This window comes from Lissotriton vulgaris, unplaced genomic scaffold (genome assembly GCF_964263255.1).
Source record: "Lissotriton vulgaris unplaced genomic scaffold, aLisVul1.2 SCAFFOLD_5180, whole genome shotgun sequence".
In the NCBI taxonomy this organism is placed as follows: Eukaryota; Metazoa; Chordata; class Amphibia; order Caudata; family Salamandridae; genus Lissotriton; species Lissotriton vulgaris.
The window spans coordinates 10,302-27,020 of NW_028250140.1; the positions used below are offsets into that span (position 1 = coordinate 10,302).

A 16,719-nucleotide genomic window follows, 5' to 3' on the forward strand; every position below is an offset into this window, starting at 1 on the left:
ACCTTTCCTTAACAACTCATTGAGATGGGACACCTCTACTTCTTCAGTCTGAGTTGGCGTATAACAGGATGTTATCCAAGGGACTAAGGTTTACTTGCACATATAATTAAAATAGGACAGCTCTAATGCTTCCATCTGAATCAACTTATGGCAAGTTTTTATCAAAGGTACAATGGTTTCCTTACACTTATGGTTCTGATCCTTCATTAATAATTCTGCCAAGATTTGCATTATCAATAGGTTAGTGGCTATGTTATTCTTTGTGTCCTTTACTAGTTTAGACAAAAGATGGACAACAGACTCCAAAATATTATTCATTATGGCAGCCAACTTGAGTTATTTGAAACAAACTCTCTCATGGAATGGTTTTGTTGAACTAATGGGACACTATCTAACATTGGTTCAGGAACCAAGGACTGCATTTTTTTAATTCCAGGTCATTGACCTCTTGTGTAGAAGCTAGATTAATTAAATATAGGAGAATGAATCTCCTTTTTTTTTATTTTGTTCCATGTTCAATGTTTTTCCGTTTTATATAGGTTGTCTATGGGTTTCCATAGGATCAATCGGTTCAGAAGACCTATTAATATCCCATGACCGCACACGGCCCAAAAGCATAGAACACAAAGGCATATCTAACTCCTCTGCCAGCCCCCTCCTTTCTAAATGCTCTAGAATAGACTTATTACCTATTTGTTCACCTAAAATGTCATGGCAAAATCTGAGATCACCAATCCACTCATGCCATATCCTGGCCCCCTCTTCAAAACTGTTCTCCATTTTATGACAATCTCACTGCTGGGGAAGTTTTTCATTATTAGAGCAACATCTAATATGACTAGGGCTGGTTGGCATTAACACCACTGACCCTCCCTGCACACACCCCTAGCCTGGTGTCAGCAACAGGGCAAAAACCAGGACATGCTGCATTATTCGCATTACTATGGACCATTACTTTCCTCAAGTTAACCTTTCATCTTATACTCACAGACATTTACTCCATCAAGTAACATTGAAACCCCAGACATTTCCACTGAATTACTAAGCCCAGCGTGTACAGCTGATGAATCCACTGGCTTTTTAGGTTATACTAAGGTCCTCTGCATCCACCAGTGCATCCACCCCTCTTCCAAATTATTATTCCATGGTAGTGAAAAAGAGCCTTCTTTCAATAAGGATTTAAATAGGTCTGTATTGAATAGCTGGATCCCTTTGATGCTTTTCCTGCACATTGCCTTTTTACTGTGCACCTTATTTTCACCACCTGAGTCCTCGCAACTCATAGGGGGCTTGGGGTCAAAAGGGCACTAAATAAAGCAGCAACTTGGGCATTCATATTCTGGACCTAAGAAACTTCACCCCGTGAGTGATCCCACTGATGCTCCGTGCCCAATCTATTTTCAATTTTCACTGTATCAGGGTTGCCAATGCTACACTTTTTCATCATTCCCATGTAAGTATGACTAAATGGTCAAATGGGCAATAAACCAATAGGAAACCAAAAGCAGGTCAAGCTCAGCTTTCTCTACTCCATCCCAGTTCAATGTTTAATGTCCCAAGGACCAATGCTAAAATAATTGACACTACAACCACCCATGCACCTCGTGTATAACACATAGTGATATGTCGACGTCAAACAGGACATACCCAGAACTTGGACAGCCCATTGTGCACTGAGAATCACTACTTGCACATTTATGTTTTAGTACTCAAGCTCAAAGATCAATCTAGCTATGTAGTGCACTGGTTTTCAGGGTGCATTATTGAAATTCTCTTACTCTGCCTGGCAAATCTCTTCAGGCCAGGCAAAAATACAACCAAGTAGTTCATGAAGTGCCCAAAATTAGTATGCAATAATGAAATTGGCTCACAATTAGTATAAAATGCTCATAATTATCATATATGATAGTCGATATTGCACAGAATATTTTAAAGGAATGCCAAATGATTATTACCACCTCCTTCGAGACAGCAACCTTACCAGAAAGCTGGAAGCATGCCGAGATCAAGGCCTTACTCAAGAAACCCAAGGCGGACCCCAGGGAACTCAAGAACTTCCGACCCATCTCCCTGCTCCCGTTTCCAGTGAAGGTAACCGAGAAAATCGTCAACAAACAACTGACCCACTTCCTCGAGGAGAACCACATCCTGGGCCCGTCCCAGCCCGGGTTCCGCAGCAACCACAGCACCGAGTCCGCCCTCATCGCCGCCACCGAAGACATCAGGACCCTGCTTGACAACGGAGCAACAGCAGCCCTCATCCTCCTGGACCTGTCAGCTGCCTTTGGCACGGTCTGTCATGACACACTACGCACAGGCCTACACGATGCTGGGATCCAAGGGAAGGCCCTGAACTGGACAACATCCTTACTCTCCGGCAGAACTCAGAGCGTTCACCTCCCCCCCTTCTGCTCCACGGCCACCAAAATCATCTGCGGCGTACACCAGGGCTCTTCCCTCAGCCCGACGCTGTTCAACATCTACATGACACCCCTCGCTCACGTCACCCGACAGCACGACCTCAGCATCATCACCTACGCCGACGACACCCAGCTGATTATATCCCTCACCAAAGACCCTCACACCGCCAAGACCAACCTCCATGAAGGAATGAGGGCCGTTGTCGAAGGGATGAGGAACAGCTGACTGAAGCAGAACTCGGACAAGACGGAGGTCCTCATCCTCGGCTCCACCCCCTCAGCCTGGGATGACTCCTAGTGGCCTGCAACCCTAGGAACAGCCCCGACACCCACCGACCACGCACGCAGCCTAGGGGTCATCCTCGACTCCACCCTCTCCATGACTGCGCAGGTCAATGCCGTCTCCTCATCCTGTTTCAACACCCTCCGAATGCTCCGCAGGACCTTCAAGTGGATCCCCACTGAGACAAGAAGAACAGTCACCCAGGCCCTCGTCACCAGCAGGCTGGACTACGGAAACGCCCTCTATGCTGGAATGTCGGCCAAGCTCCTGAGTCGAGTGCAACGCATTCAGAACGCGTCAGCACGTCTGATCCTCTACATCCCCTGCCGCAGCCACATCACACCCCACCTGAGAGACCTGCACTGGCTCCCCGTCAACAAGAGGATAACCTTCAAGTTCCTCAACCACGCACACAAAGCTCTCCACAAGACCGGCCCAGCATACCTCAACACTCGACTCAACTTCTACACCCCCACCTGCCAGCCTCGCCCTCGCTACAGTCCCCCGCATCCGAGGAACGACCACCGGCGGCAGATCCTTCTCCCACCTTGCCGCCAAGACCTGGAACACCCTCCCCACCAACCTACGACAGACCCAGGACCTACTGGCCTTCAGGAGACTCCTCAAGACCTGGCTCTTTGATCACTAGCAGGACCCCCCACACCCCCAGCTCCTTGAGACCCTCACAGGTGTGTAGTGCGCTTTATAAGTGTCATGATTGATTGATTGATTACCTTAGTTAGCTGGTAAGTTAATGCTCATGTTGTCGATAGCTGTAAATTACAGATTTTAATAATGGATGCCAAATTAGCTGTTCAAATATCGATAAAATAAGCACCATCGAGTTGTGAGAGCCATCTATCTTCAACGCTCTGAGACTTTGGAGAGTTAGTCCAACAACAGATCAGTTGATTATTGTTTATTGATGTGTGAAGCACTCAATTAATTTGAAAGGCAGTTTAGACATTATTAATCAACTTCATAAGAAAACCATTAAAGATTTCTCTGAAGGTAACGCAACCTATTTCCATAATTAACTGTTAGTGCACTGTTTATTGTGACATTACACCAGAATATGTCCCCTCTGTTTATACTAGATCTCTGAACCTCGGGGGTGAATTGCAAGCACTGCTTTCGATGCTTCAGTGACTTCATGGAGTCCTGCTAATTGGGCATCATGATCCAGCCAAAGACAACAGATCAACTATCATAAGCTGAGTACAACAGTACTTGTCTTTGTAGACAACTTTATAGCACATTGCAAGTAGCCCGTCCGCATTGAAAACTAAGGGGCATATTACGAACAACTAGCGATAATTATCGCTATGTTGGTTTAGCGGCGATATTTTTATCGCCGAGCTGCGGCGATTTTTATCGCTTAGGAACCTTGCTATTATCAAGGTATATCTCCTAAGCGATAAAAATCGGCCGAAATGCATGAATATCGCTGAAAAGTCAGCGATATTCATGCATTACCGAGCTAATGCTCTTAGCCATGTTATCCACCTACCATTGGATAACATGGCTAAGAACTGCTCAGGACAGGTGTTAGCTTTTGGATATATTCGCGCTTAGCGCGAATATCTCCAAAAGTTGATAATAGGAGACAGCGATGTTAGCGACTGTTTCCAGTCGCTAACATCTTGGCACGCCCGCTTTGCATGTCATTAGTGATAATTATCACTGACATGCAAAGCGGGGCCCAAGATGGTCGCTATCTCCTACTAGATGTCACTTACTGGTGTTAGCGACAGCTAGGTAATAGGGAGATAATTTTATCTCCGCTTTCTTGGCTTTTAAAGCCAAAAAAGCGGAGATAAACCCCCTTGATAATATGCCCCTGGGCTAGTGTGCCCACGGTAAAATAGGAAAAATGAATATAAGAAATAGGCAGAATTGCAACTTTAAAATTAATTTCGAGATACCCTTGGTTGAGAGATCTTATAGGGTTTCTAGTCTGAGTTTTGCAAGTCTAAATAGGGAATTACCTGCAGACGAGTAAACTGCATTGATCTAAGCCCCCAGCTCGCTGTGCCAGAGAATCTAACCTGCACATCACTGATGGGGCCCAACAAGGTTGAGAATGATCTTGGGTTGAGTGTACTCCAGATTTGCCCATTCCAAGTTAAAACTCGGAATAATCCCATAATAAAAAGCTGCGCCAATTTAAATGTGAGTTTATCAGACAAAGAGAAATGTCTATTAGATATGACCAACACGCAAATGTATGGATAATGCATAAAGTTCTTTTACACACTGACACTCATGTACCACGAACAATAAAACAGAATTACCACGTGGATGATTTCAAAACGATGCCTGTTGTTGCAGTGCTCCAGCAGGCGTCTCCTGTTTAAGTTGCCTTCAGGACACAATGGACATTTGTATGTGGGAAGTTCGCTATAAAAGAAAATGCAAAAGTACATTTAAAATAGTGTGAATAGAAACACATTTTCCCAATTATTCACGCGGATCCCTGTTGCCAAATGGAACTTGTAAATAGAACATATAGGGGGTTCGAAATGGCAACCATGCGTTTAAAATCCTGATGTATAAAGTCAGGATCTGTGGATTCCTATACCTGAGCATGTGATACGACTAAAGAAAATACATCAAAAGTGTAGATTTGCTTGTGTTTACAATCATTTGCAAAGCTTTTTCGACAAGTATATGCACTTCTAGGCACACACCTGAAGCAACTAGTTGGTGTGGTTAGTATGGAAAAGTGCATGCAGTACCACCACCTCCTCCTCCCGAAAATCCTTCCTAGAACTCCAAAATATTCATCTTTCTGGATTATACCTGGACTGTCTAGATGCAAGATACAACTTTATCCCTTGAAAGACGGAGATCCAAGACTCAGGCATAAATGCAAACTACAGTGATTGTCTACTTCTCAAAATGGCACCAAACAATCCTAAAAGACCCACTAGCCGGACATACCACATAACTCAGTGCCCGATTTTATTAAACAAATTTAAAGTCAAACAATCCAACAATGTTCACAGTCTAAGTGCAAAACGGGAAAACTATATCAACACCATAAACAGCCAAACAGAACAACCTGGGGTACAACGATTTATGTCACCTTTCCACAGGTAATCAACTTTCACCCTTTATTTTCTACTGTTTATACTTCCCCAGAGTGCATCCTACCCTCAATATTCCCCAAAGAAAGAGCATGAAAATTCACTTGATTGATAGCTAGGAATTATTCTCCCTCCTACATTTGAATTTGAAGGATGCTCTCTCAATTCTCCATCCTCTGCCCCCCTTAGATCTCTGAATGTACCCTACTCTATCAGATGCCGGCCACCTCAATCTCTGTTATCCTTCAGTAAACTAGCCATACTCTCTCCTTACAAATCCCAAACACTCCTTCTAAGTAACCATTTCTGAAATACCTAACCTTTTCTAACCAAACTTCTCATCCCACTCAATATACCACAATATGCCCTTCTGTGTAACCTTCCCTAGCAGTTTCAAAATATCTGACCTACATCACCCTATTCACTTATACCATTTATTCCACTTGAATCAACTCTATCCAATGATCACACTTAACTCCTATTAACTTAATCCTCCACTAGAAACTTGAAGAAATGCTTCAGTTTCCTCAGAGCACAAAACTAACCCAACAACTAGAGGTGGGTGTAACTGGCACAATTCTCTCTAGTGTATTATTAGTAATTACCTCAAAATTACTCGTACTTGTGTCAGAAGCATAATCCACGATTTAGCACAATTTTCCTAGTTCAAAATGCACCCTCACATCCAAAATGATCCCTAGGATGCAATTTGCGCCATGAAAATAGCACGAAATGCTTAAAGACACAAGCAGCAGTAGTCAGAAGCCATTCCCTCTCTCTTAGCTCATCGTTCCAGAGCGCCTGTGGTAGAATTTTTGCCTCAAGTTACTCTAAATTACTCAAGCTAGCTTAATCGTGTAATTTCAGTAATTTTGCCTCACAAGAGTAAAGCATAATTACTGAAATTACTCTGATTATGGCGGCATCAAGAAAAATTTCTCCCACGCCTGCAAAAAACCAACAAATGTACAACAATAATTAATAACCACTGGATTTACAATTAACAATGGATTATGGATAGGCTGTCCTGTTTTCAGTTTCTATTTTTGGTAAATTCTGGTGGGGTTTTTTCAGTGTTTTCAATATCTTAAAAAACAGTTATTATCAGTGGTTACACATTTTCACGCCACTAAAAACAACAGAAAAAGTGTTTTTCCGGTGTTTATGGAACGTTTTGCTTTCATCATTGCTTGCTTTCTGCACTGAAAGAACATGGTATATAGACAGTGTACGTATAGTGTATATGAGGTCCAAAGAGATTTTTGCAAATTAATCTTATTGTAGCACACCATACAATACTTCTTCAATGAGTTTTCGGTCATGTGCGTTTGCGCTTTCCTTCCCATGTAAACTTCTGAGAAAAGGCCCTCTCAGCATTCATAGCCACTTGGGCTGAGAACCGTCAGCTAAGGGGCACATTTGCGATGACTCTTTCTTTGATGCCACATAAAGCACGAAATGATAAATATTTGCATTTTAGTTCCTGGTCATAAGAAAACAGTGCACCAGAATGGACTAAAAAGTCAATAGCATCCCTCATTAACTCTGAAGATTGTAAAGATGCTTTCAGCATACCATCTAAGAAGTGGCAAGGATCTCCTACAGGGAATCACTTCAGCTCGGGTATCAATTTTGACAAGTCATCACACACATTTTTTATTTACGTAGCTGAATCACTACAAATACAAACAATATCACTCCAATCTTTGTTGAACTTGGAAAGAACCTTTTTTGCAGAGCATAACAAGTGACACTGCGTTCCATATTTTCCAGAAGTCTGGTGTCACGTTTTCACCACTATCCCAGATGCTTGGTGATATATATACTTGTCACTATACCTTGCATTTAAATTGCGATTCTCCTATTAACATGACCAGAGAATCTGGATTTCATTAAAGACACGGAGGCTAACATTATGCATACAACTTTTAATGCAGTCCAAGCATAGCCGCATATGTCACAAAGCAAAAGTTCCAACTTAGAATACATATGAACCAACAATAGCATGAATCACTAGGCAATCAGCCTCTTTTAAATGTGGTGACAGTGAGAAAGGAAATGTCCAAACAACTCCAATGAAACATCAAACTTGAAGAAGGATGACAGAAGAATACACCATCCACGATTGATTCACCAGATGTGGAATCAAGAAGACAAAATCAATAAAGGTTATCTGCAAAACAAAGAAAGGTTGTTAATAAACCCAAATAAAAATATTAAGGATTTGAATAATAAACAATCAGCTAAATAACAGTCCTGCAAAGGAAAAGAATGTAAGCTAGTAAGTAAAATATTCAAATAAGCATATCATATCATAAAAATCAACCTGTACCGTAATATATCATATAATCAACCACCCAGGGAAAGGGTGGGAGGGATAATGTTAGCCTCCGTGTCTTTAATGAAATCCAGATTCTCTGGTCATGTTAATAGGAGAATCGCAATTTCATTACAAGACCGGAGGCTACCATTATGCATGTTGGTAGCCATGTAAAACAACATCAGACATGTGAGATACAGGTTTGCAATAATGATGAGCAAAGGTCTAGCATTAGACCAATCACCAGCCTTTAGAATATCATCTAACTTACCACCTGACCAGAATGACTTACTGGCCATTGCGCCTCTAATAGAATGTGATTTAAAAATATCCAGATCGATTCCAGCAAGCTTCATGACTGTCTTAACCCATCTAGCAATAGAGGAAGAAGAAATTCCTTTGTGGGGTTTAACAAAAGAGATGAGTAATTGAGATACATTCAAAGGAAGAAGAGAGTTCATTCTAACATCGTATTCTTTCATACATTGAACAACACAGAGTTTAGTGCAACTATCAAAATGAGGATAGAAAATAGAATCTGACATAGTTTTAGTTCTTCTATGTATTTCAAAATTAACCACAAACATATCATAAGATCTATAGGAATTATCAAGAGCTTTAACATCAGAAACTCTTCTGCATGAAATTAAGCAAAGAAGAGTAGCTAATTCGATAGGAAGATTCTTCCTGCAGAGGAGAGAATTAACTGGCCAAGAACAGAAAAGGTCGAGAATTAAATTAACATCCCAAAGAGATTGATATCTAGGTTGAGGAGGTCTTCTAAGCCTGATACTCTTAAGTATTCTACATATAATAGGATTTTTACCTACCGTTTTATTGTTAATTAGAGAATGTCCAGCAGAAATAGCAGATCTAAAACAATTGAGAGATCTGTAACTTAAACCTCTGTCGAATTGTTCTCCAAGAAAATTAACTATATCAACAATAGGTGCCTCTCTGGGAACCAAGTCCCTTTCCAAGCACCAACGTTGACCAGACGTTCCAAATGTTGTTGTACCGGTAATGTGTCCCAGGGGCCCACGACTCTCCAAGGAGAGTTGAAGCTGTTGACAAAAGTCTTGCGAGATCGTTAGATCTCCTGACACCTTCCAAGCAAGAAGGTTCAAATTCCCTGTCTGAACAAGAGGGTGAATTTGACCGTCTGCGTCTGTGAGAAGATCTTTCAGAGGAGGAATTAGGAAGGGAAAATCGTAGGTTAGTTCCAGAGCTGTTGGGAACCATGCTTGGGATGGCCAAAACAGAGTTACTAGGACAATTGAGGAATGTTCTTGTCTCACTTTCTGAAGGAGTCTCTGGATCATTGCGAATGGAGGGAAGGCATAAGCGTTGATCCCTTCCCAAGATTGGAGAAAGGCATTCACTGCTAGAGCACCGGGATAGGGCATCCAGCTGAAATAGGATACCAATTGGGTAGTCAATCTGCTCGCAAATAGGTCTATTTGGAATGGGTCCCAGAAATGATTCAGGGAGTTGAAAACAGAAGTGTTGAGTTTCCAATCGCTGTAATCCAAGATGAATCTTGAATTCCAATCTGCGCAAAGATTGGATTTCCCGGGAAGGTATTCTGCTCTAGAGAGATTTTGTGTTATAGGCAGAAAAACCAAAGCTTCTTTTCTAGATTGGAGAGGTCTTCTGACTTGGTCCCTCCTAGACGGTTTATGTAAGTGACGGCAGACATGTTGTCCATTTTCAATGTGACTGATCTTCCTTTAAGGACGCGTTTTAAGCTCATTAGAGCATACAGTCCTGCAGTTAATTCTAGATAATTGATGTGGTGCAGGGACTCTTGCTGCGACCAAATACCTCCAGTGTTTTGGTCCTGTAGACAAGCACCCCAGCCATGAAGGCGGGCATCCGATTCTAGAATAAAATCTGGTGCTGAACCAAAGATCGCTCTCCCATTCCATGCATCTAGATTGTCTAACCACCATGTTAGTTCTAAGATTGCTTCTGGGTTTAAGGAAATTCGATCTCCGTACCAAAGACCTGATCTGAGAGCTCTTGCTTTTATTCTCTGAAGGGCTCGATAATTCAATGGTCCTGGAAAAATGGCCTGAATGGAAGAAGATAGAAGGCCTAAAAGTCTGGCTAGTTCTCTTAGGGTGAGATTTTTTTGTTTCAATACATGTCTTATCTCCTTTCTGATTTTGGCAATCTTCATGGGAGGGAGAAGGAGAAGACATTCTGTTGTGTCTACTGTGAAACCCAGGAATTCCATCTTCTTTGAGGGAATTAGAATGGATTTTTCACTGTTTATGATAAAACCCAGACTTTCTAAGAGGTCTATAACTGTCTTGAGATCTTTGATGATTTGAGCATAATCTTGAGAAAGAATCAGGATGTCATCTAAGTGGATGATGAGACGAATACCTTTTTCTTTTAGACATGAGGCAACTGCTCTCAGTACCTTGGTGAAACACCATGGGCAGAGGAGAGACCGAAGGGGAGAGCCTGAAATTGAAAGAGATGGTTTTTCCAAATGAACTAAAGAAAGGGTTGGTATTCCTTCGCCTTGGGAATGGTAAAGTAGGCGTCCTTCAGATCTAATTTGACCAGCCAGTCTCCTTCTAGCAAGAGGTCTCTGAGAAGATGGAAGCCCTCCATCTTGAAATGTCGGTAGACAAGGAATTTGTTGAGTTCTCTGAGATTTATAACCGGTCTCCAACCCTTGTCTTTCTTTTCCACAAGGAAGAGAGTACTTATAAATCTCATAAATTCCATGGGAACTGGGGTCTTGTGTAATAATTTTTCAATTGTGGTAAAAGAATTTCAGTCCCCCACCCACTTTTGGATTCAAAGAAAGGGAAGGGGAAGCTGTACTCGCTTTGAGGGGTGGATTTGGCAGGTGCTCCTCTAGCTCGGAATCCTCTCGAGCGGAAACCTCTTCCTCTGGGTGAATAGAACTGTGGTTGGTTGGATGGATGGTATCCTCTACCAAAATTCCCTCTCTTTCTTGGAAAGGGGCGTCGGTGGAACCGGCCGGAAGATTACCCCCTTCTACCGGCCCTTCCAAAAAGGTTGCTGTTGTAGTTAAAAACTTTTTTAATATTCTGGTGCACTTTATCTAAAGCGGTAAAGGTCGATACATATTTGCCCAAACTTTTTATTAAATCTTCTCCAAAAATTAAACCTTTTGGATTAATTGAGGTTTCCTTTTCAGCCATATCGATTAGTTTAGGGCTAATTTTAGTGAGGACCACTCTTCTTTCACAATTAAGTCCCACATTCGCGTTGCCTAAGAGGACTAGTGTCCTTTGGCTCCACCCCCGAATGGAGTGTGTATCAAGAGGGCAGCCATTAAGGTAACTCTCTTCTGCTGCGTCGATTATTTTTGTTAGGGGTCCTAGAATGTCGAGAACTTTCTCTTGACAGATCTTAAGCGATCTTTCCAGGCCTTTACACGGGTCTCTCCCTAATTTAAATAGGTAGGTAATTAATTCTGGGTCAAGGTTAGGAGTTTGACAAACTTTACCTTTGATTGAAGGTCTGGTACACTCTCTTAAGAGATTACGAGTCTCTCTTTATAAAGGATTTCTAATTCATTTAGTTATGAATTTAGATATGTGCTCGTGTGTGGTCCACTCTGAGCTTCTAGGGTGTTTAATGTTAAAAGGGGAGAACATCTCCTCCCCCAAAGGGTCCAAAATATTATCGTTAGAAGATGAAGGACCATTATTATCATTTAGGAGAAAGGAATCAATATCTTGATCATCCTCATCGAGATCAAGAATATATTCGTCAGGAAATTCTGAGCCATCATCAATATCAATAGGATCATTGTCTAGAGCACTATGATGAATTGTGCCGCGAGGGACACCCATTAAATTTGTGCCGCTAAGGACACCTTTCAAATTTGTGCCGCAAGGGACACCTGAGGCAAATGAGGTGCGAGGACCTCCTGTAAAACCTGAGGTGCTAGGACCTCCCGTGCTCTCTGGGGTATAATCAATATTTTTACTTTTTTTATGCCTCTTACCCCTTTGTTCAGTGAGATCATTAACCTCTGTTATGTCCAGATCTGATAAATCATCGTTTTCAAGGATCAAGGATCTCTTAGATGACATAACTTGAGAGAATGTAGAAAACATACATGATCTCATTTCCTTATGGATAAGTTTTTTGATGGCATCATCAGTAAAATCAGATTCAACAGTATTACTATGAATTTAATCCGAATCTGAGTCAGACATGTTAGTCAAATAAATATATATAAATGTCTGATCCTCTTTTTTTTTTTTTTATAATATAATAAACTTGTAAATATCAATTATAACTGTCTGATTTCCTTTTTTTTATAATATAATAAACTGTCTGATTATTGGGGGAGTGGGGGGGTTACACAGATAATCAGATTATGTTAATAAAGGTAACTAAATATTATAATTTCCCAATTTCTAATCAAAGAAATGAAGCGCAGTAAGAAACATGAAGCCTCGAGCATGGCAAAGCTTTCCGAAAATATAAATGAACTCCAAAGCAGTGGGAAGGTAACTACACTTGCGAAGCGAGTCAATGCGTGCTTTTAAACATTTCACGCGCTAGTTTCAAAGACTTGGTATCATTCATGAAATATAAAGACGAACGAAGGGAAGGAAAAAAAGAAAGCCAACCTCCGTAAATTGGAGGTTGTGAAACCGAAAACAAGGAGTGAAAAGGTGTTACTGTACCTTATAACATTGTACCTTATAACATAACATTGCATATATATATCCTTACATTGTATATATAAATATTTATTCCTGTAGGGATAAAAGAGGGTTACTCAGTATACGGTATTAAGGTAAATTAATAATAAAATACTAATCTTTAACTCTAAAATATAAGACTTTTCATGAGCTAAGTAGGAAGTTGACTTATCTTGCTTGGAGCCGCATTTAAAAGAGGCTGATTGCCTAGTGATTCATGCTATTGTTGGTTCATATGTATTCTAAGTTGGAACTTTTGCTTTGTGACATATGCGGCTATGCTTGGACTGCATTAAAAGTTGTATGCATAATGGTAGCCTCCGGTCTTGTAATGAAATCTTTAAAGCCTGAGGTGTTGGCAATTACCCTACTGTCAATACTGACCCACTAGAAACTATGGTCTGATATATTAAGGGTTTTTACCCATTCTCTGTGGGCAAATGTGATGACACATATTAGGAAAGATTTTTATGAAACTAGCCATTTTACCTATCATTGAAAGAATCAAATGCAGCCAAAATATCAAATGTGAGTTTGATATGTCCTGATTCTCTACAGTTTATATAATAATTAAACAAAACCTAAAACGTGAAACTAAACCCTGCATCTTTAGACCAAAGGCCATAAAACTGAAAAAAGTAAAAGGAAGAAAAAACAATATTTTTGTGGCATCATTAAAGAACAAAACTCAAGCAGAATAATGTTAGCCAGTCTTTCTTACTGCTAGCTTGTAAAACAAAGTTACATTTTATTGACTCCTTTAGTAAGAACAAAATGACTCTTTCACTTTCTTTTTCCTTTCTTTGAATGGCATTTAGTTTGTGGCTGTGCAGGTGTTTTTTCAGTGTTTAAATGTTTTCACCGGTGAGGGCTATTTTTCTTTCAGTGGGGTTTTATCAGTTAAAATAGGTTTAAACCTAAAACCCCACAGCCTAATTATGGAGTATCGTGCCACCCACCATAAAGTGCTTCAAGGAGTTATCAGGGTTAGTAAGCTCCATATAAATGCAATTACAACACAAAGCAATATAATTAAATACATAATTTCATTCCAAGCTCGCACAAGGGTCATTGCGTAGAACAAGTTGTGTCATTTGAGATTGTTGGCCATGGTGGAATGGCAGATGGACAGGCGGGTTATTAGGGGGAACAAGGTATATAGTAATGATGACTCAAGGGGAAACGACCACAGGAGTGTAGGGTCTTCCTCTGGTTCTGGGGCCTGGATCTCAAGAGCAAGGTGAGATGGTCAAGGGGTTCTAGACTCTTCATGGGGGGAGGGGTTACAGAAGGAGCTCACACTCCCGGTGTGGAGACAAATATCTCTGAGGTGATCTGTTGATAGAGGGACTTGGTGGAATACTTGCTCTTCAAAACCTAGCCCTTCCCATCACCCGATGTCACTGTGAAGGTTCTGATTCAGGTGGATAGAAAATGGATGTATTCTGTGCTGACTTTCGTATTAATGGTGGTTCAATTGTGCATACCGGTCCAGAGTCTGAGGGTAGAGGAGATGCTCACAAGTTTTGAATAATGGTGCTGATGTCTCTTACAGACGTTTTTTGTTGTGGTTAACAGCTCTTGGCCATAGCGTCTTGTTGTCATGAGCATACGCTTGGTTTTGGGTAGGAGCCATGGGATGCATAGAAATTCCTGGGTTTCACTTTTATTTACTTTTGAATTTCTGTATTGAGTGGGGATATTAACAGTTTTATAGACACTTAATCGAGGAGCCAGGTTGTTCTGAAACTCCTTCAACTGCAGTGTGGGAAGTGGAAATTTGGCCATGTTCTGTTGTATATTAAATGTGATCTTTTTCTTTCAATGTTTTGGGGATGGCATTGTGGGGTGCGTGTGGTGATCATAAATTGGTACCTGGATGATGAAAACTAGAGAAAAGCAGTCAGAGGGCCTAGTGATCTTACTTGCAATGCAAACGGGCTGTGTGGCAACCATACGAGAGGAGTTTCCTCTAAGGTCATGTTGTACATACAGAAAGGTCACAAATAGTGTTCACAACTTGTGTACTGATTTTTTGCAACCTAGCTGTAATTCTGAGATGAGACCTTCATACTAAATAACATTAGTTCCCTTAAGGAATCTGTGCTGCTTTAAAAAAAATCCTGATTGGTAAAAACATTGAGGGTTGAAGATATGCTCATGAAAGAGTTTTCCAATCTAAGGCCTAAATGTATCAAGCCGTTTGTGAATCGCAAAGGCCGAAATTAGCAGAATTTCGGCCTTTGCGAATCGCAAACTGTCTATTTGCATGTTTTGGCATGCATCAAAAATTCGCAAATTAAGGAATCGCAAAAATTAGCGATTCCTTATTTTGCCATAGCATTTTTCAAATGCGAATTTTGGTTAGGAAATCGCAAATTAACACCAACTTGTAGTTGATGTTAATTTGCGAATTCTATTAAAAATGCACAATTTGGCATTTTTGAGGGTGGCATGTGACGCACACACATGCCCATAGGGCATGTACGTGCGCCATATGCACACACATGTACATTTCAGGGGTGCAGCAGGGTGTCTTTGAGACAGCCCTGCACCCTTGAAATTGTTCTCAATTTGCGATTAGCAAATTGCGAATCGCAAATTGAGATTAATTTCACAATCATTCCTATGGGCCTCCTGGCCCATAGGAAGTAATGGGAAATTATTCCTTAATTGCGAATTCGCAAATTGTGAATTCGCAAATAAGGAAGATTAAGAAATCGCAAAAAAATAGCGATTTTTTTCATACATCCCATTTTGCGATTTCTAAATAGCGATTCCTTAAAAATGGCTATTTAGAAATCGCAAAATGGAATCTTGATACATCTGCCCCTTAGTGTAGAGAAAATGGGTCAACTCAAATAGTTCCTATATGGCAGTGTGGGGGACATGGGTCAGTTAGAACAGGCACTTGTCTGGGTGTAGGCACTACCAAGCCTCTTAGGGGAGGTCTTGGGAAAGTGGGTGGGATGGTGGCGAACACCTAGGAGTCCGTACATGAATTTATAGGTGATTTCAATGATGTCATAGGCATGAGGCTGAACTAATCTGGTGTTCGTGAGATGGGGGAACTCTGGACAAATAGGGTTGACCATATTTGCATCCAACTGAGCCTCTGGGATTTATGGAGAATGATGCATAATCACGAGAAGCAATACTCCCACCTTTTGATGGTAAACTCTTCCATTCAATTCAGAAAGGAGAATAAAGAGAAACGGACACATCTGGTCACTCGCCATTGCTAATGATGGTACAGAATCATGTGGCTAGTTCTGGGCATGATTGGAGACTTAAGGCCTGATGTACAGTGGTAGGGTCAGAAAGCAGTCGGTTTTGCACACTAAATGCACGGCGACCTAGCCTTCATTTTACAGTAATATTTGTGTAGAACAAGTTTGCAGCAATGCCAAATTTCATAGGATTTGCAGAATCCTTCCTCATTAACATTAATACAGCAAGATTCCATTTTGGGAACCATACTGAATGTCTATAAATGCAGGCATAGAGGCATGCAAGGAAAAGCATTCCTTAATGTCCCTATTCAGAATGAAACAAATGCCATTTTTAGGTTTGTCTCAATGTCACCATGCAGCGGCGAAATTAGGCAAAAACTACTGTGGATGATAAGGAAAATGGTATTAGGCATGACACTAGGGATGCTGACGCACCAGATGCTATGCAAGCTGAAAAAGTATCCTTCCGCTGCATAGCACATGGTACAGTATGTCTTTCCATGTCTAAATGTATCTTCTTACATGAAAGCAGCATCTTATGTCTATACTCATGCTGCCACTGCCCTCCTTCCATACCATAGGAGTTTACAAGCCTTAATGCTGTAGATTTTTGAAGGCTACTTTTAAATGCACACATGCTGCAGGCAGGGAACAGCGTTTATAACGCA

At 41.1% G+C, this 16,719-nt stretch overlaps 1 protein-coding gene across 1 annotated transcript in view; it reads right to left on the reverse strand.

The window, feature by feature from the left end:
* Nucleotides 1–4,997: 4,997 nt before the first annotated feature.
* LOC147663344 (E3 ubiquitin-protein ligase RNF138-like) overlaps nucleotides 4,998–16,719 on the reverse strand; it is a gene marked incomplete at its 3' end in the record, with an annotated part of 108,392 nt that continues 96,670 nt past the window's right edge. Inside the window, exon 5 of the mRNA XM_086950508.1 lies at nucleotides 4,998–5,103. Within this exon, the coding sequence (XP_086806634.1) occupies nucleotides 4,998–5,103 (106 nt within the window). The remainder of the gene's footprint in view (nucleotides 5,104–16,719) is intronic.